The sequence below is a fragment of the Sciurus carolinensis genome, chromosome 10 (assembly GCF_902686445.1).
Source record: "Sciurus carolinensis chromosome 10, mSciCar1.2, whole genome shotgun sequence".
Classification (NCBI taxonomy): Eukaryota; Metazoa; Chordata; class Mammalia; order Rodentia; family Sciuridae; genus Sciurus; species Sciurus carolinensis.
Genome location: NC_062222.1, coordinates 57,645,282 through 57,657,800, shown reverse-complemented (window position 1 = coordinate 57,657,800; position 12,519 = coordinate 57,645,282). Strand labels below are relative to the sequence as shown.

General features: G+C 31.4%; 1 protein-coding gene across 5 annotated transcripts in view; it reads left to right on the top strand.

Moving 5' to 3' along the window:
* Window positions 1-12,519, top strand: part of Rap1gds1 (Rap1 GTPase-GDP dissociation stimulator 1) — a 124,373-nt gene that overhangs the window by 78,045 nt on the left and 33,809 nt on the right. For all 5 annotated transcript variants that reach the window (XM_047567049.1, XM_047567051.1, XM_047567047.1 and 2 more), the window contains one exon: window positions 10,068-10,196. In XM_047567049.1, the coding sequence (XP_047423005.1) occupies window positions 10,068-10,196 (129 nt within the window). The remainder of the gene's footprint in view (window positions 1-10,067; window positions 10,197-12,519) is intronic.

The following is a 12,519-nucleotide window of genomic DNA, read 5'->3' as shown; positions in this document are numbered from 1 at the left end:
TTTCCCTGAAGAAAACATTTTCAGGTAGTTAATTAGTCCTCAAAGTGGACTGACATTATATTTAGAGTGAAACTCTGAGCACATCCACTTTTTAAATCTATTGAATAGAGAGTAAAACAAATTTCCTGAACACAGGTAAGATAGATATATTAGGGAAATGCTTGTTCATTTTTGTACCATTTATTTTTTTTTCCTGCACTACTGGGGATTGAATGCAGGGGCACTTCATCATTGACCTATGTCCCTATCCCTTTTTATTTTATTTGGACAGTGTGTTGCTAAGTTGCTGAGGCTGACCTCAAACTTTCTATCCTCTTGCCTCAGACTCCCTTAATTGCTGGGATTAAAGGCCTCAGCCATCGCACACAGCAGATATTCGAAAGTTTGAGCTATTTTCTTTCATGTTTATAATTGGTATTATTCAGTGTCCAATTTGTGCCAAATACATAATCTTTAGTAATCACACCTCCAGAAGAATGTTTCAGAATTTTTCCTCCTAAGAGTACTACTTTAGCAGAGCACCAGATTATTTTATACTTGTTTCCTTTTCCATTTTTCCACATCCAACAGTGTTTTATTCCTTCATTTCTACCCACCCCTTATCTAGAATTGTTCCATGAAAATTTTTATGATTTTAGACTTAAAAAATTAACCAGTGCATAAAAACATTAAAATCATACATATTTTGGGGGTACCATATGATGTTTTGATACATATGTGCACGGTGCAGTATTTAAACCAAGTTAAACGTCTATCCCCTTGTGTATCATTTCTTTATGGTGAAAACTTTCAAACTTCTTTCTTCCAACTATGTGCTCCTTTTTAAAAAATTGATTCTTCTTAGTTATATAAGACATTAGGATACATTTTGTCATCATCACAAAAGTATGGGATATAATTTGCTCTGATTTATTCCCCAGTATGTCCCCCTGCTCCCTTCCTTCTACTCTACTGACCTTTCTGCTATTTACTTACGGTTTTTCTTAATTAGTGTCCTGTGTATATGTATTATTGATGTTGGGATTCACTGTATAAAGAAAAACATAAAGGAAAAAAAAATCCAACCAATCATTGTTAAGTCAGGGACTATCTGTATTATACTCTTTTAGAGCACAGTTTGGAAAATATGTCTTGCTTGACTTTTCTGAATACTTAGTATTGTCTAAAATTTTGATTAGCAAAATCAACCCTTGGAAGAGAAATACGTTGTTGGAAAGCATTTTCTTCATTAAATAAGTTAGAAGAATTATAAATTATTTCCCAGCATATTAGTTTATATTTCCTATCCAGACACATGGCAGTAGTAGAAAGGAGCATTGAAAATTGCAAGTTCCAGAACTGCAATTAAAATTTTTCCATAGGTGATTCACAAACTTGATAAGTCTGCATATGTATACTTGAAAGGTGATAACAGGTTTGAATAGAAACAAATATGTAATCTAAAGCAGAGAGACCAGAATAATGCCTTGTTGAGAAATGTGTTCATGGTCACCATTGTGATATTAACAACTGACCATGATTAATCAATAAATATCTAATGAAAAACTAATTAATAATTTAATTTTTTGTTAATATACTTGTGCTAGAGACATGAAATAGGAAGAAAAGATTTTATAAATCCAAAGGAAATTTTAAATGATGATAAGAAATAAAGACTGAACTTATTAGTTTTACATAAGCTATGCTATAATAAAAAAGCAGAGGCAATAAACATGACACTAGGAAGAAAAAATGAATCCCTTCTATGTTAACATAATATACACAGTCTATGGCTTCTTCATCTGACCTGTATTTTATATATAGGCATAAGGGGTGTGTGTGTGTGTGTGTGTGTGTGTGTATGTGTATGACATATATGGTTTCTACAAATTGAACTAATTTTTCTCTAATATCTTACACCTTATTTTTGAAAAACTAATTTTTTCCTGTCTATTTTGATGGTTTCCTGAAATTTCACTAAGATAACCTTCATGTTAATTTTCACATTTATTCACTGCCTGGGCTTAGGATAACTAAGATATGGTTGAAGGGAAGCCATCTGTGTGATGTAGGGAACATAACTCATGGGGTATTTATTGCAGGATAACAACTGCACTTAAGTATTACACTTAGTCCTTAAATTCACTTGTTTAGGTCTGTGAAGTATTTAAAGATCATTTAATATGTAATTAATTTTGACTACTACTTCAATATGTTTAATCATGCTATTAATTTTCTAGTGAACCAGTCCAATAACTTGGGTTAGTTTAACTTTCTTTATACTTAAAATATGGGAGGAGTAGAAATGAATGAGAAATGATACTAATTTAAAACAAAAAAACTTTTTGGCCTGAACTATACATTTCTCCTTATGTTTTGGTGCTACTTTATTGCAGGTGAGAAGGAACATTTCCTAATGTTAGATGTTTTAAAAAATGATTTGCTTTGCATGTGTGAGGAACTATTTCCAAAGTTTACCTACTATGAGTACAAGCCAATTGATACTTCCATGTATTTCCTGAATATTAGAATTTTTTGTCTTAACTCTAAGGGGAGGCAGAATTCAAAATTTAAAATTGTATCTTTGCAATCATTATCTTTTTTTAATGATATTTTCCAATACACTGTTTTAAATGAATTTTCTGTTCATCTTTTTCTCTGATTTTAGTCATGGGAAATGTACTTAATATATTTAAGTTCACATCTTTTAGAGCCCAGCTAATCAAATTAAAATACCTTAGTGTGTTTAATTAAGTGCATTAAATATTTTACTGTGCAGCTAAGTTGTTAGGCTTTTTTATTCATTATTTACTTTTGTTGTTTATTTCCTTTTTTATACACACAAAAAAAGTTAGTCAACAAAGTTTTTAATTTTTATTTTATTTCCAACAGAGCTTTCTAATCAGTTGACTGAAGCAGGTTGCATTCTTGAAGTTCTTCTACAATTAAAAAAGAAAAAAGTTTCATTGAAAGCAGTTAGGAAGAGTAGGCCTCTTCCTAATTCTGCCTACTAAGTTTAACCAGTTAGACTAGATTAGCTTTTAGTCAATGTTTCTAAACTATTGCTACAACAGTAATTTTAAGGGACAGCTTGAGGATTTGTTTTTTAGTAGAGGTGTATCAGATACACAGTTTGGTGTAATACTACGTGTTCAAATATTGGCTTTAATATTTGGCTTTGAGCGTTATAGCTTAATGCAGAAATCTAAAATTTTATCTCATAAAAATGAAATGGTTATTATATAATTATTTTGTCAGTACTTTTAGTAGCCTGCTGCTTAAAGTTTGACTTTATATAATCACAGGATCAGTACTTTCTTGGCTTTGTCAGCCTCTGGATTGCTCCTGCAGTGGTAGCACATTTGGCATTGTAATGTTACATAGATGCCCACCTTTAACCAAGGGAAGTGAAGACACAAAGTACATTTGGAGTTCCTCATTCTCTAACATGGTTTTCTTTTCTGTACTTGATTTATGTCTGAATTGAGATGACTAATCATAGATTTTTTTATTTTCAAGATTTTCCTCATTGTGAAAATTTTAGGTGGCAAAGTTGGTTTTCTGAAATTTTTTTTACTTGATAAAATATAAAGAATTCCCAAATTGAACTCTTTATTGAAGACTCTTTGCTTGGATAGAATTAATTTAAAATCACAACAGTTCCTAACACTTACTGTTGTAAATTCTGAAGAGAATATTCTATTCTGCCTTGATTTGATTTTTATATTTATGGTTTATCCATCATTAGTTGTTGCAACATCTTAATACTTGAATAATACACATTTACATTTCATTTGATTTATAGATTTTCAACATAGGAAGCACATAGATTTTTCTCTGTGCATGGAATACTTACCTTTGGAAATGAATATTAAGATAGTAACAAATCTGAAAGACTAGATCTTATTTTTATTATTGATGTTGCTATACTTGTTGAAACATATGATGGTTATCTAGCACATGAACATTGATCTTGCACAAATCTCTAGGTCCCAGAAATGGCAGTGAAGCAAGCATTCAGCCATTTGGTCTTCCAAAAGCTGAGGCTAAAGTCAAAGGTGAATAATAGATTTTGACCAAATACCAGTGCATCTCTAATTTAGGACACTTAAAAAGTCCATTCAGAGAAAAACCGAAACTAGAAAAGTATCAATCTGTAAATTAACTTTTATAAACATTAGCAATCCCGATTCTTAACTGCAAATAAAATCTAACACTGAACAGTTCATATAGTTTTATTTACTGAAAAAAAAAATTAAATACTATTTGAAAAACAAGGATATTGTCTAGGAATTTAAAATCTTTTAGCTATGCACCTGTGTCGTCTTAACACAATTCACAAAAATGTGATTTTAAAGTGTAAACAACCAAATCATACAAAGGTCCAGAGTCACTAGAATTTTTTATTCTTTTAAAAAGCCCATGATCATTTTTAAAATAAGGACTATTTATGTTTTTAAGTACATGTTTGTAAGGAATGCATGTTGGGATATAAATTAACCTGGTATTTAGCTTAGGTCACTATACAGAAATTCAGGTATCCACTTAAACTTGTATACATGCGGTCATTATTTATAACCGTGCCCTATTATAGCAGAGTGGGTTTGTTTTTCTTAATAAAAGGTATTAAAGTAACAACTATCAGTAGCCCTCTTGGGACTCGTACTTTACAGACCATTTCTGAGGTGATAGCATTGAATTTAAAATCAGAGTAGACATAGCTGAACAAATGTCATTCATTATAACAAGAGGTGATCTGTAGCAAATAATTCAACCTTAAGTAGGGAAAAATTATCTACTAAATTAAGATATAGTCACTAGGTATCATTCGATTGAGAACAGAAAGTGTTTTAGACCTCCTAAGGAGAGTAAAGTATTTTTTCCATCTCGTAGTGTTTTGCTTTGGGGGTTTTGGTTGTTGGCGCTATTTTACATTACTTTCATGCATGTAATTTTGTCATTAATCTTTAGAACTGTTACCAAAGGGAAGTTTTGCAGTACAGAGACTTTTATTTTCAGAACCCCCCAAATTTTTTTGAATTCTCTCTTCTGTTTTTCATGAACTTTTTAGATAAATGTGTTGTTTTGAACCTCCAATAATCTAAATACTAAAAAATCTTGATGTATTTCCTTTTTTTCTTTTTGAAATCTCTGTGTGTCTGTGTGAGGATTAAAGGGTAATCTGGATGCAAAACACATGTGCATGTTTTGTGTAAAAAAGACTTTAATTTGAGATTGATTTTGAGCACATGTAAGTAATCTAGTTTTATGTCCTCAACATTAGATTAGAATAAAACTTCTCCACTTTCCTGATCAATAAACTAAAGAATACAGAATAGGAACTGAAAAGGAAGTCTGTACTTGTACCTGCACATTTGTGTATGAAGTTTTTGACACTAGTCATTCTCTTAATAGCTGTTTGTCAGTTTCCTTTTCTGTGTTACAGAGCTAAAACCTGCTTAATGTCCAATTTGTCACCTCACTCTTACATCGATTTTTATCTTCAGTTTTTATATATTGGTTTTGGAAATACAGATGTTCCATTCAGTCAAAGGCAGTTTTCTTCAGTCTTTATTATTCCCAAATGGTTTTTAACCAATTTATATTGGAATTTTACATATTTTCTTGTTTTCACTGTTTGAACTGTTATGTATAATTCATTGACTATAGAATAGGGTTTTTGTTAAAAGGCTGCAGGTAACAACATCATAGCTTTATACTATGAGTAGTGTACGTACACTTACATACTAAGGTAGAGACTGTATTTTAAATTGTGTGTATTTAATTTTGACACAATTTCTTCCTTAAGTTCTATTTACCATTAAATTTAATAATAATAATATGACGTCTGTAAGGGTCTTAGGACTAAGATAAACATGTTAAAATCTTCTTAAGAAACTTATTTTTAGTAATTGATCAACATAACTTCAATTGAGTTACTGGAATTCACAGCATACTTTTCTGGATCTATTAACTAGTCTATACCAATGTTTTAAACATTAAACTTAAAACTCAGGGGGATAAAGGTTCTTCAACTTAAGATCTTCTCTCCAGATCTCCATTCTTTGGAGTTTCCATGAGTGTGACCTGAAGAACTTGGAACCATTGAAATTCAAATGTAGGTAGGTAAGTGTTCACACCAGCGCATGCGTTGATTGCCTTATATCTCTTTGTATATGCATCTGTATTGCACCCCCTCAGTGCCTTTCTTCCTCTTCCTCCCCATAGATCATGTAGGGCCTGTGTCATCTTGATATTATGTAGTTTTGTAAATCTGTATTTTGGTCAATATCTGTTTGTGATGTTTGTCAGGAGCAATTTTTTTTAAAAGCCTTCAGGTGTTTATGACATCGTGTTGTCTAAAGACTGTCTTTCACACATAAGTGTTTGCTATGTATGGGCCTGGGTTGCATTTTTGTGAATTGCTGTGTTTGTTGAACTCTGATAAAACATTCCCTGGAGTTGCTGGTGTTTGTTGAGGGATGCAAAAGTTTTAGTCTTGTAATTGTTTCACATACTCCCTCCAGTGTATCTAGAGAATGTGAATTATTTTGGTTCTAAGAATTTCTTCTGTTAGTTTTTCAATTAGAAGTCATACTCCTGATTTTATTCATGATAGTATGGGTGTCAGCTCTTATCCTATGAAGAACATTCACAAGCTTTCTTTGCCTAATTTTAAAAAAAGGGGATCAACTAGTAATTTCCTTCTGTTGATAAAAATTAATATCAACTTACACAAATCAGACTCCCCTCTACGTAAAACAGAACAAAATCTACTTCATGGTAAACTGTTGTAACTGAAATAGATGAACAGACTAAATCTGGAGTATTCTCCTAGGCTTAGCTAGACCTCCTGTTCCAAATAAACAAGATGAGAAATTCAGGTGCTTTATTAAGGTAAATTCTCTCAGAATACCTGAGCACCAAAATTTGGGATTCTACATGCTTTAAACTTTTAATTCATTTTTTTCTGTTATCATATCTGCCAAGCACATTCTTTGACCTTCAGAATGTCTTTTCCATGTTTTCTTCCCCTCTTCCATCTCTCATAAAAATTAAGTAATCCTTTGACAGTGGTTCTTAAATGCTTGGTCTCTGGATCCTTTTAAACACCTAAAAATTATTGAAGCTTTCAATAGAATTTGTATGGGTAATATCCTAATATCTAGCAACATTTACTGTAATAGAAATTAGAATAGAGAAAATTTGAAGTGTTTAGTATTACATTTTAAAATAACAGTAAGTTCATTATATTAACATAACATTAAAAATATTTTCAAAAACAAGAGAAAAGCATCTTATTTATAGTGTGTTACGGTGAAGAATACAACAACTATTTACACAACGTGGTGTCACTGCCTGGGTTCTGGCTACAGAGCCAGCAGTTATATCTACCATTTTTTTTAACCCCGTCAATGCAAATGTCAATATAGTGGAAAAGGCAATGTCCTGGTAATTTTATAAAAAGAATTTGGACGTGGTGATCCTTTAAAAGATTTCAGGGGTCCCGCTTTGAGAACCATGTTTTAGGATGTTTTTTTAATACATAAAATTTATATCAACCTATTTGAGTAAAGGTCTTTTTCTCCCCCTTCTGTGGGCCTTCATTATCCAAGAATTTCTTGAGTACAGTGTGAACAAATTTTAGAGTTATTTGAGTAGAATTATTGTCCTAGTTATTATCATAGAAATAGATACAAAAGAAAGCACCCAATTGGTCCGAAATGAATCTGTCCAATTGGATGACTATATATTTTTCTCTTGTGTGTGGTATGTGTGTTGTTTGTGAGTATATAGTTGATTTAGCTCCTTAGTAGTTTTAAAATACATTTTCAAGAAGTAATGTGATTTTCATGAATTATGGCAATTCACATCATTTGCCATTTGACTATGCTACTTTTCCTGATCTGTAATTTCAGATATTATGGGTGCAATTTGTATGCCAAAGACTTTGTTAAGCTCTGCAACATTTCTTAAATTTTTGCCCCTCTTTTTCCTGGAATAAAAATTTATAGCATTTTAAAAGCAGTCCAAGAAAGTGATGGAGATGCCAAGTTAGGAGAACATGAAGAACATCATCTTCTAAGTGGCATTCTCCTCTTATCTCCTTCACAAATGTGTTACTCCTCTGAAGTCCCTGGACTGTTGGATTTTTATAGTTTGTACCAACAGTACTGAGGGGGTGTGTGATGCTTACGTATATGCAGACATAGAGCAGAGTTTGACTCACACTCAATGCATGCGCTAGTGCTCACGCTTACATACCTGAAATTTTAATAATTCAGCAGCTCTGCAGTATTTGACAAGCTAGTCAAAATGAATTAAAAAATAAATACACTGCTAAAGAACAAGGATATACAGAGGTGATCCTCTAATAAAGAACTCTACTGGTAAGTAATCAAAGTAATTTTTAACTTGGAAAGCTCCTTGGTGCATGACCATTATAAAACTATAATCATAATGCCAAGTATTCTGCCTGTATGACATAGACGTATACCACTATATCCTATAACATAAGTACTTTGCTTGTAAGTGTTGTCAACCATCTGTTGATTGCTCTCGTATGTTTAGGAAAAAAATTTATATCAAAAGTATAAAAATAAATCATTTAAATATATAGTCTTTTAAAATCTCCATTTAGAATAAACTGTAAAATTCCATTACAGAATTTAAAGGTATTTTATTAGATTATTTGAACTTTAAATGTAACTTTCCTTTTTTCTCAGTTTTATCTTATATTCTTGCTTTGGTAATAGCTCCTTTCTAGTATAGATGGGCCCCCAAAACCAAACCAAACCAATTATCTGTAATTACCCACTCACCAGTTTTCAGGGGCAGCAAGCCTCTCTTGGCTATTTCTTCATACCTCACTGTAAAAGCCAGGAAGAATCAACAACAGAGTCCACCAGACAAGTAATCAGCTGGCCTGTGAGACAGCTCAACCCTGCCTTTGTGTTCTTTTCTGGTAATCACCTACCCACTTCCTTATCTGCAGGTCAAGAACTATAGAGTGTAATAGAGATTAGCAAGCATACCCTGTCAGGGATTTGTGCTATGAGGAAAATGTGTTTTGTAGGAAACAGTGTTATCTTTAGATTTCAAATAGGTAACTTAAGAGAATTTGGAGAAAATTATTAGCTTGAAAATGGCATATAATTTTGAAAAGAAAACCTTGAAAGAATATTCTTATGTCTTTGGATGAACCAGTTATTGACACTAATATAGTGTTTTGCATAAACGTACAAATGTTTACATGTCTTTCTTTAGCTTATCCTAAGAGGCAGTGCTTTTGGTTTTCGTTTTGGCTAATGTACCTTCAAGCTCGCTGCAGGTATTCTAAGTCCATGAAGAACTATTGCGGAAATTCAAGGCATATTTAGAACTTTAAAACTAATTTGCTGCTTAGAAAATGCAGGCAAGCTAATGACAAGGTCATGTTGACCTCATTCTCATCACTTCTCAAACCATCTCTTTTACTGAGATGATCTGTCATTATAATTAAATAAAGCTTTGAAAAGAAAAACATTTTTGCCTTGTTAAAACTACATTCCTTTCTAGCAGTCATCAAGGAACATTCTGCTTGTAAATACTTAAGTCATTTTATGTATAATTTTCTTTTTTTACTATAAAGAAACTATTTTTAAAGAATGTTAAAGATTTTTGTCTCCTTTCTTGGTCTTTACTAAACTTGCTATTTTTCTTAGGATTTTCATATATTCTGTGACTTCCTGTAATGCAAATGTTACATTGTCTGACCTTTTAAAAGTCAATGGTAATGTTTATTTATACATCATAAAATCCTGATCGTTAAAGGAATAAGACCCTCTTTAAAAAAAAATGATATATTCTTTAAATTATTTTCATTTCTAAATTTATTTTGGTCATTGAAAAGATTCAAAATTCAACCCTTCTGAACTGTGTTTTAAATGTCTAGTCAATCATATGAATGGACTTCATTTTCCTTTACTGCAATTGAAATTGCATTGAGTTTAAGGAGAATAACTGGTACTTTCTTCTTACTAATGTTCATTTGATATGTGAACAGTTTTCTTCCTTTTTTTTTTTTCTTTCTTTTTTCTTTTTTACAGATTCCCTTCAAGCTCAGCTTATCAATATGGGTGTTATCCCTACCTTAGTGAAATTACTGGGTATCCACTGCCACAATGCAGCTCTTACAGAAATGTGTCTTGTTGCTTTTGGTAATTTAGCAGAACTTGGTAAGTCTGAGTCATGAACCACAAATGTCATGAACTTATTAATGCACTTATACTTGTTTATTTAAATGTTAAGAGCCTGAAATCCACTTAGATTATATTGTTTTAAACTTTTGAAATACTACCTTCCATTTTTTTTTAAAAAAGATCTAATTAGATCTTATGATGGTATTGTTTATGTATTTTTTTTCTCCTTTCTTTGTTTGCTTTCTCTCCCTTCCCTTACTCCTTCCTTCCCACTACTTGGCAAAAAAATGACAAATTGAGTCTATCCACTTCCATGTTCATAGTAAATCCTGTATTGTGGGCATAGGGAAACTGTTGATGTTTTGTCATAGCTAAATATAGTAGTATAACAAATAAATTTAGCAATTTTGCTAATTATCCCCATTTTGTAAATAAAAGCACCAAGACACTGTTGATTTTTCTAACTCAAAGCTCATGTCCCTGTACACGACACATTGAAGTCTTGATTTTAGTACTATATTTTTGCTTTGATGTCAATTTAAAAAAATAGGAATTATTTACCACAGATTTTTAAAAAATCATTTTTATTCATTGGTCATATTTGAATATTTGTAAATATTTCTTTTTTTCACTGTTTATTTCTTCTTTTTTATACTAGCCTGATTAACACATTTCCCCCTACCATTCAAGTGAAACCAAAAAGGAAAGAACATTCATTCAGTGTTTCACACTTATTTTGCATCATTTAACTGAGTTGTAGAAGTTTGTCCAATATAGTTGGTAGAAATAAATCAGATATCATGCTGTAATCCCATACCAACAATGTCAGTCTGTGTACCAAAAATATAAACATCTCTCTTAATTTGCCTTCAGTTTCATCAGACTCAAAGAGTGTAGGTCCTTTACTTTTACATTTTAGGATGAGTAGTTTCTAGAATAGCGCTGATCAGTATAATAGCCACTAATCTTACCTATTTTCCTTTACTTTTTTACTATATCTATAAGGAAATTTTAATTTGCATATGTGGTTACATTTTTAAAATGAATTGTATGTCTATTGGACAGTGATGCTTTAGAAAATAAACTCTATAGCAAAGTCATCCTTCACTTTGCGAAGGTTCCTTTCCCTTTAAAGTTTTAGGAGTACATGGAAGAAAACAAAGGCTGATGTTTATCTCTCCTAACCTTAAGAAAAGGTTAGTACTAATTAAGGAAATGATTATAATCCTTGAATAGACTATGTTGTATTATAGATTATATAATTCTAGTTGCTTGCTGAGGATTATTTGATTCTTCCTGGTTGTATAATATCTGAATTTTGTAAATGCTTCAACCTCAGGAACTATTCAGACCTCCTGCTTAATCTCATGCAAAGAGAGTTAGGTTGTTGGTTCACTATATTCTGGTAAACTGTTTTATTCCAGTAAGAGTCAAGGAGAAGGGTTTACTGATTACTATACCTCCTTTAGAGAAATGAATATATTACCATGAAAGAGGGTGGGACTTGAGAAAATTTACTTGTAAGAGTCCTGCACTTTATAATGAAGAAGGATCCCGAATCTGTATTAAACTTCATTCACCTTTACAGTGGTCCTATGAAGTAAATAGGACCTGATTCTTACAATTAAATCAACTCAGTAATGTATTTAATATATGACTTACTAGTAATTAGTCATATTGATTAGTAATATGAATTCATGCTTATATAATAGAGAACTTCCTTCTGGGAGGCAAATTTAAAAAGGCAATTAGTGTTTTTTAATCAAAATTACACAAATATCTTGCATATTTGAACCTTAAATCATTCAATATAGAAATATTGATCTAGCTCTTACTGGGTTGACATTATAATACAAATATAAAATATTAACACTTCTCAAAGTGCAGCACAGAAATCCATATTGTAAATTACTTATATTAGGGCAATATTTTTGAGTTTTTGGATTTTGGCCCACAATAAGAAATGCATTTTATTTCACCACTTATTACATAAACACACCTGGAACTAAACAGTACTTATCTTCACCATATTCAGTGCATTTCGATAGTTTATTTTCTGTTTTTTTAGCATATTGGTCACAATCCTAAATTGATTTTTATAACAGTGGATTACTATTTGGCCTTTGAAAATATAGCATTCCTATTATGTGAAATCATTTGAACAACAGTATTTTGTACTCTAATACTCTAGATGTATGATCTTTTTATATTTAAAAAATGTGAATTCTCATACAAGGAATCTTTAAGTGATACTTCAAATACTATCATTTGGATCATTTGAACAACAATATTTTGTACTCTAATACTCTAGATGTATGATCTTTTATATTTAAAAAATGTGAATTCTCACACAAGGAAT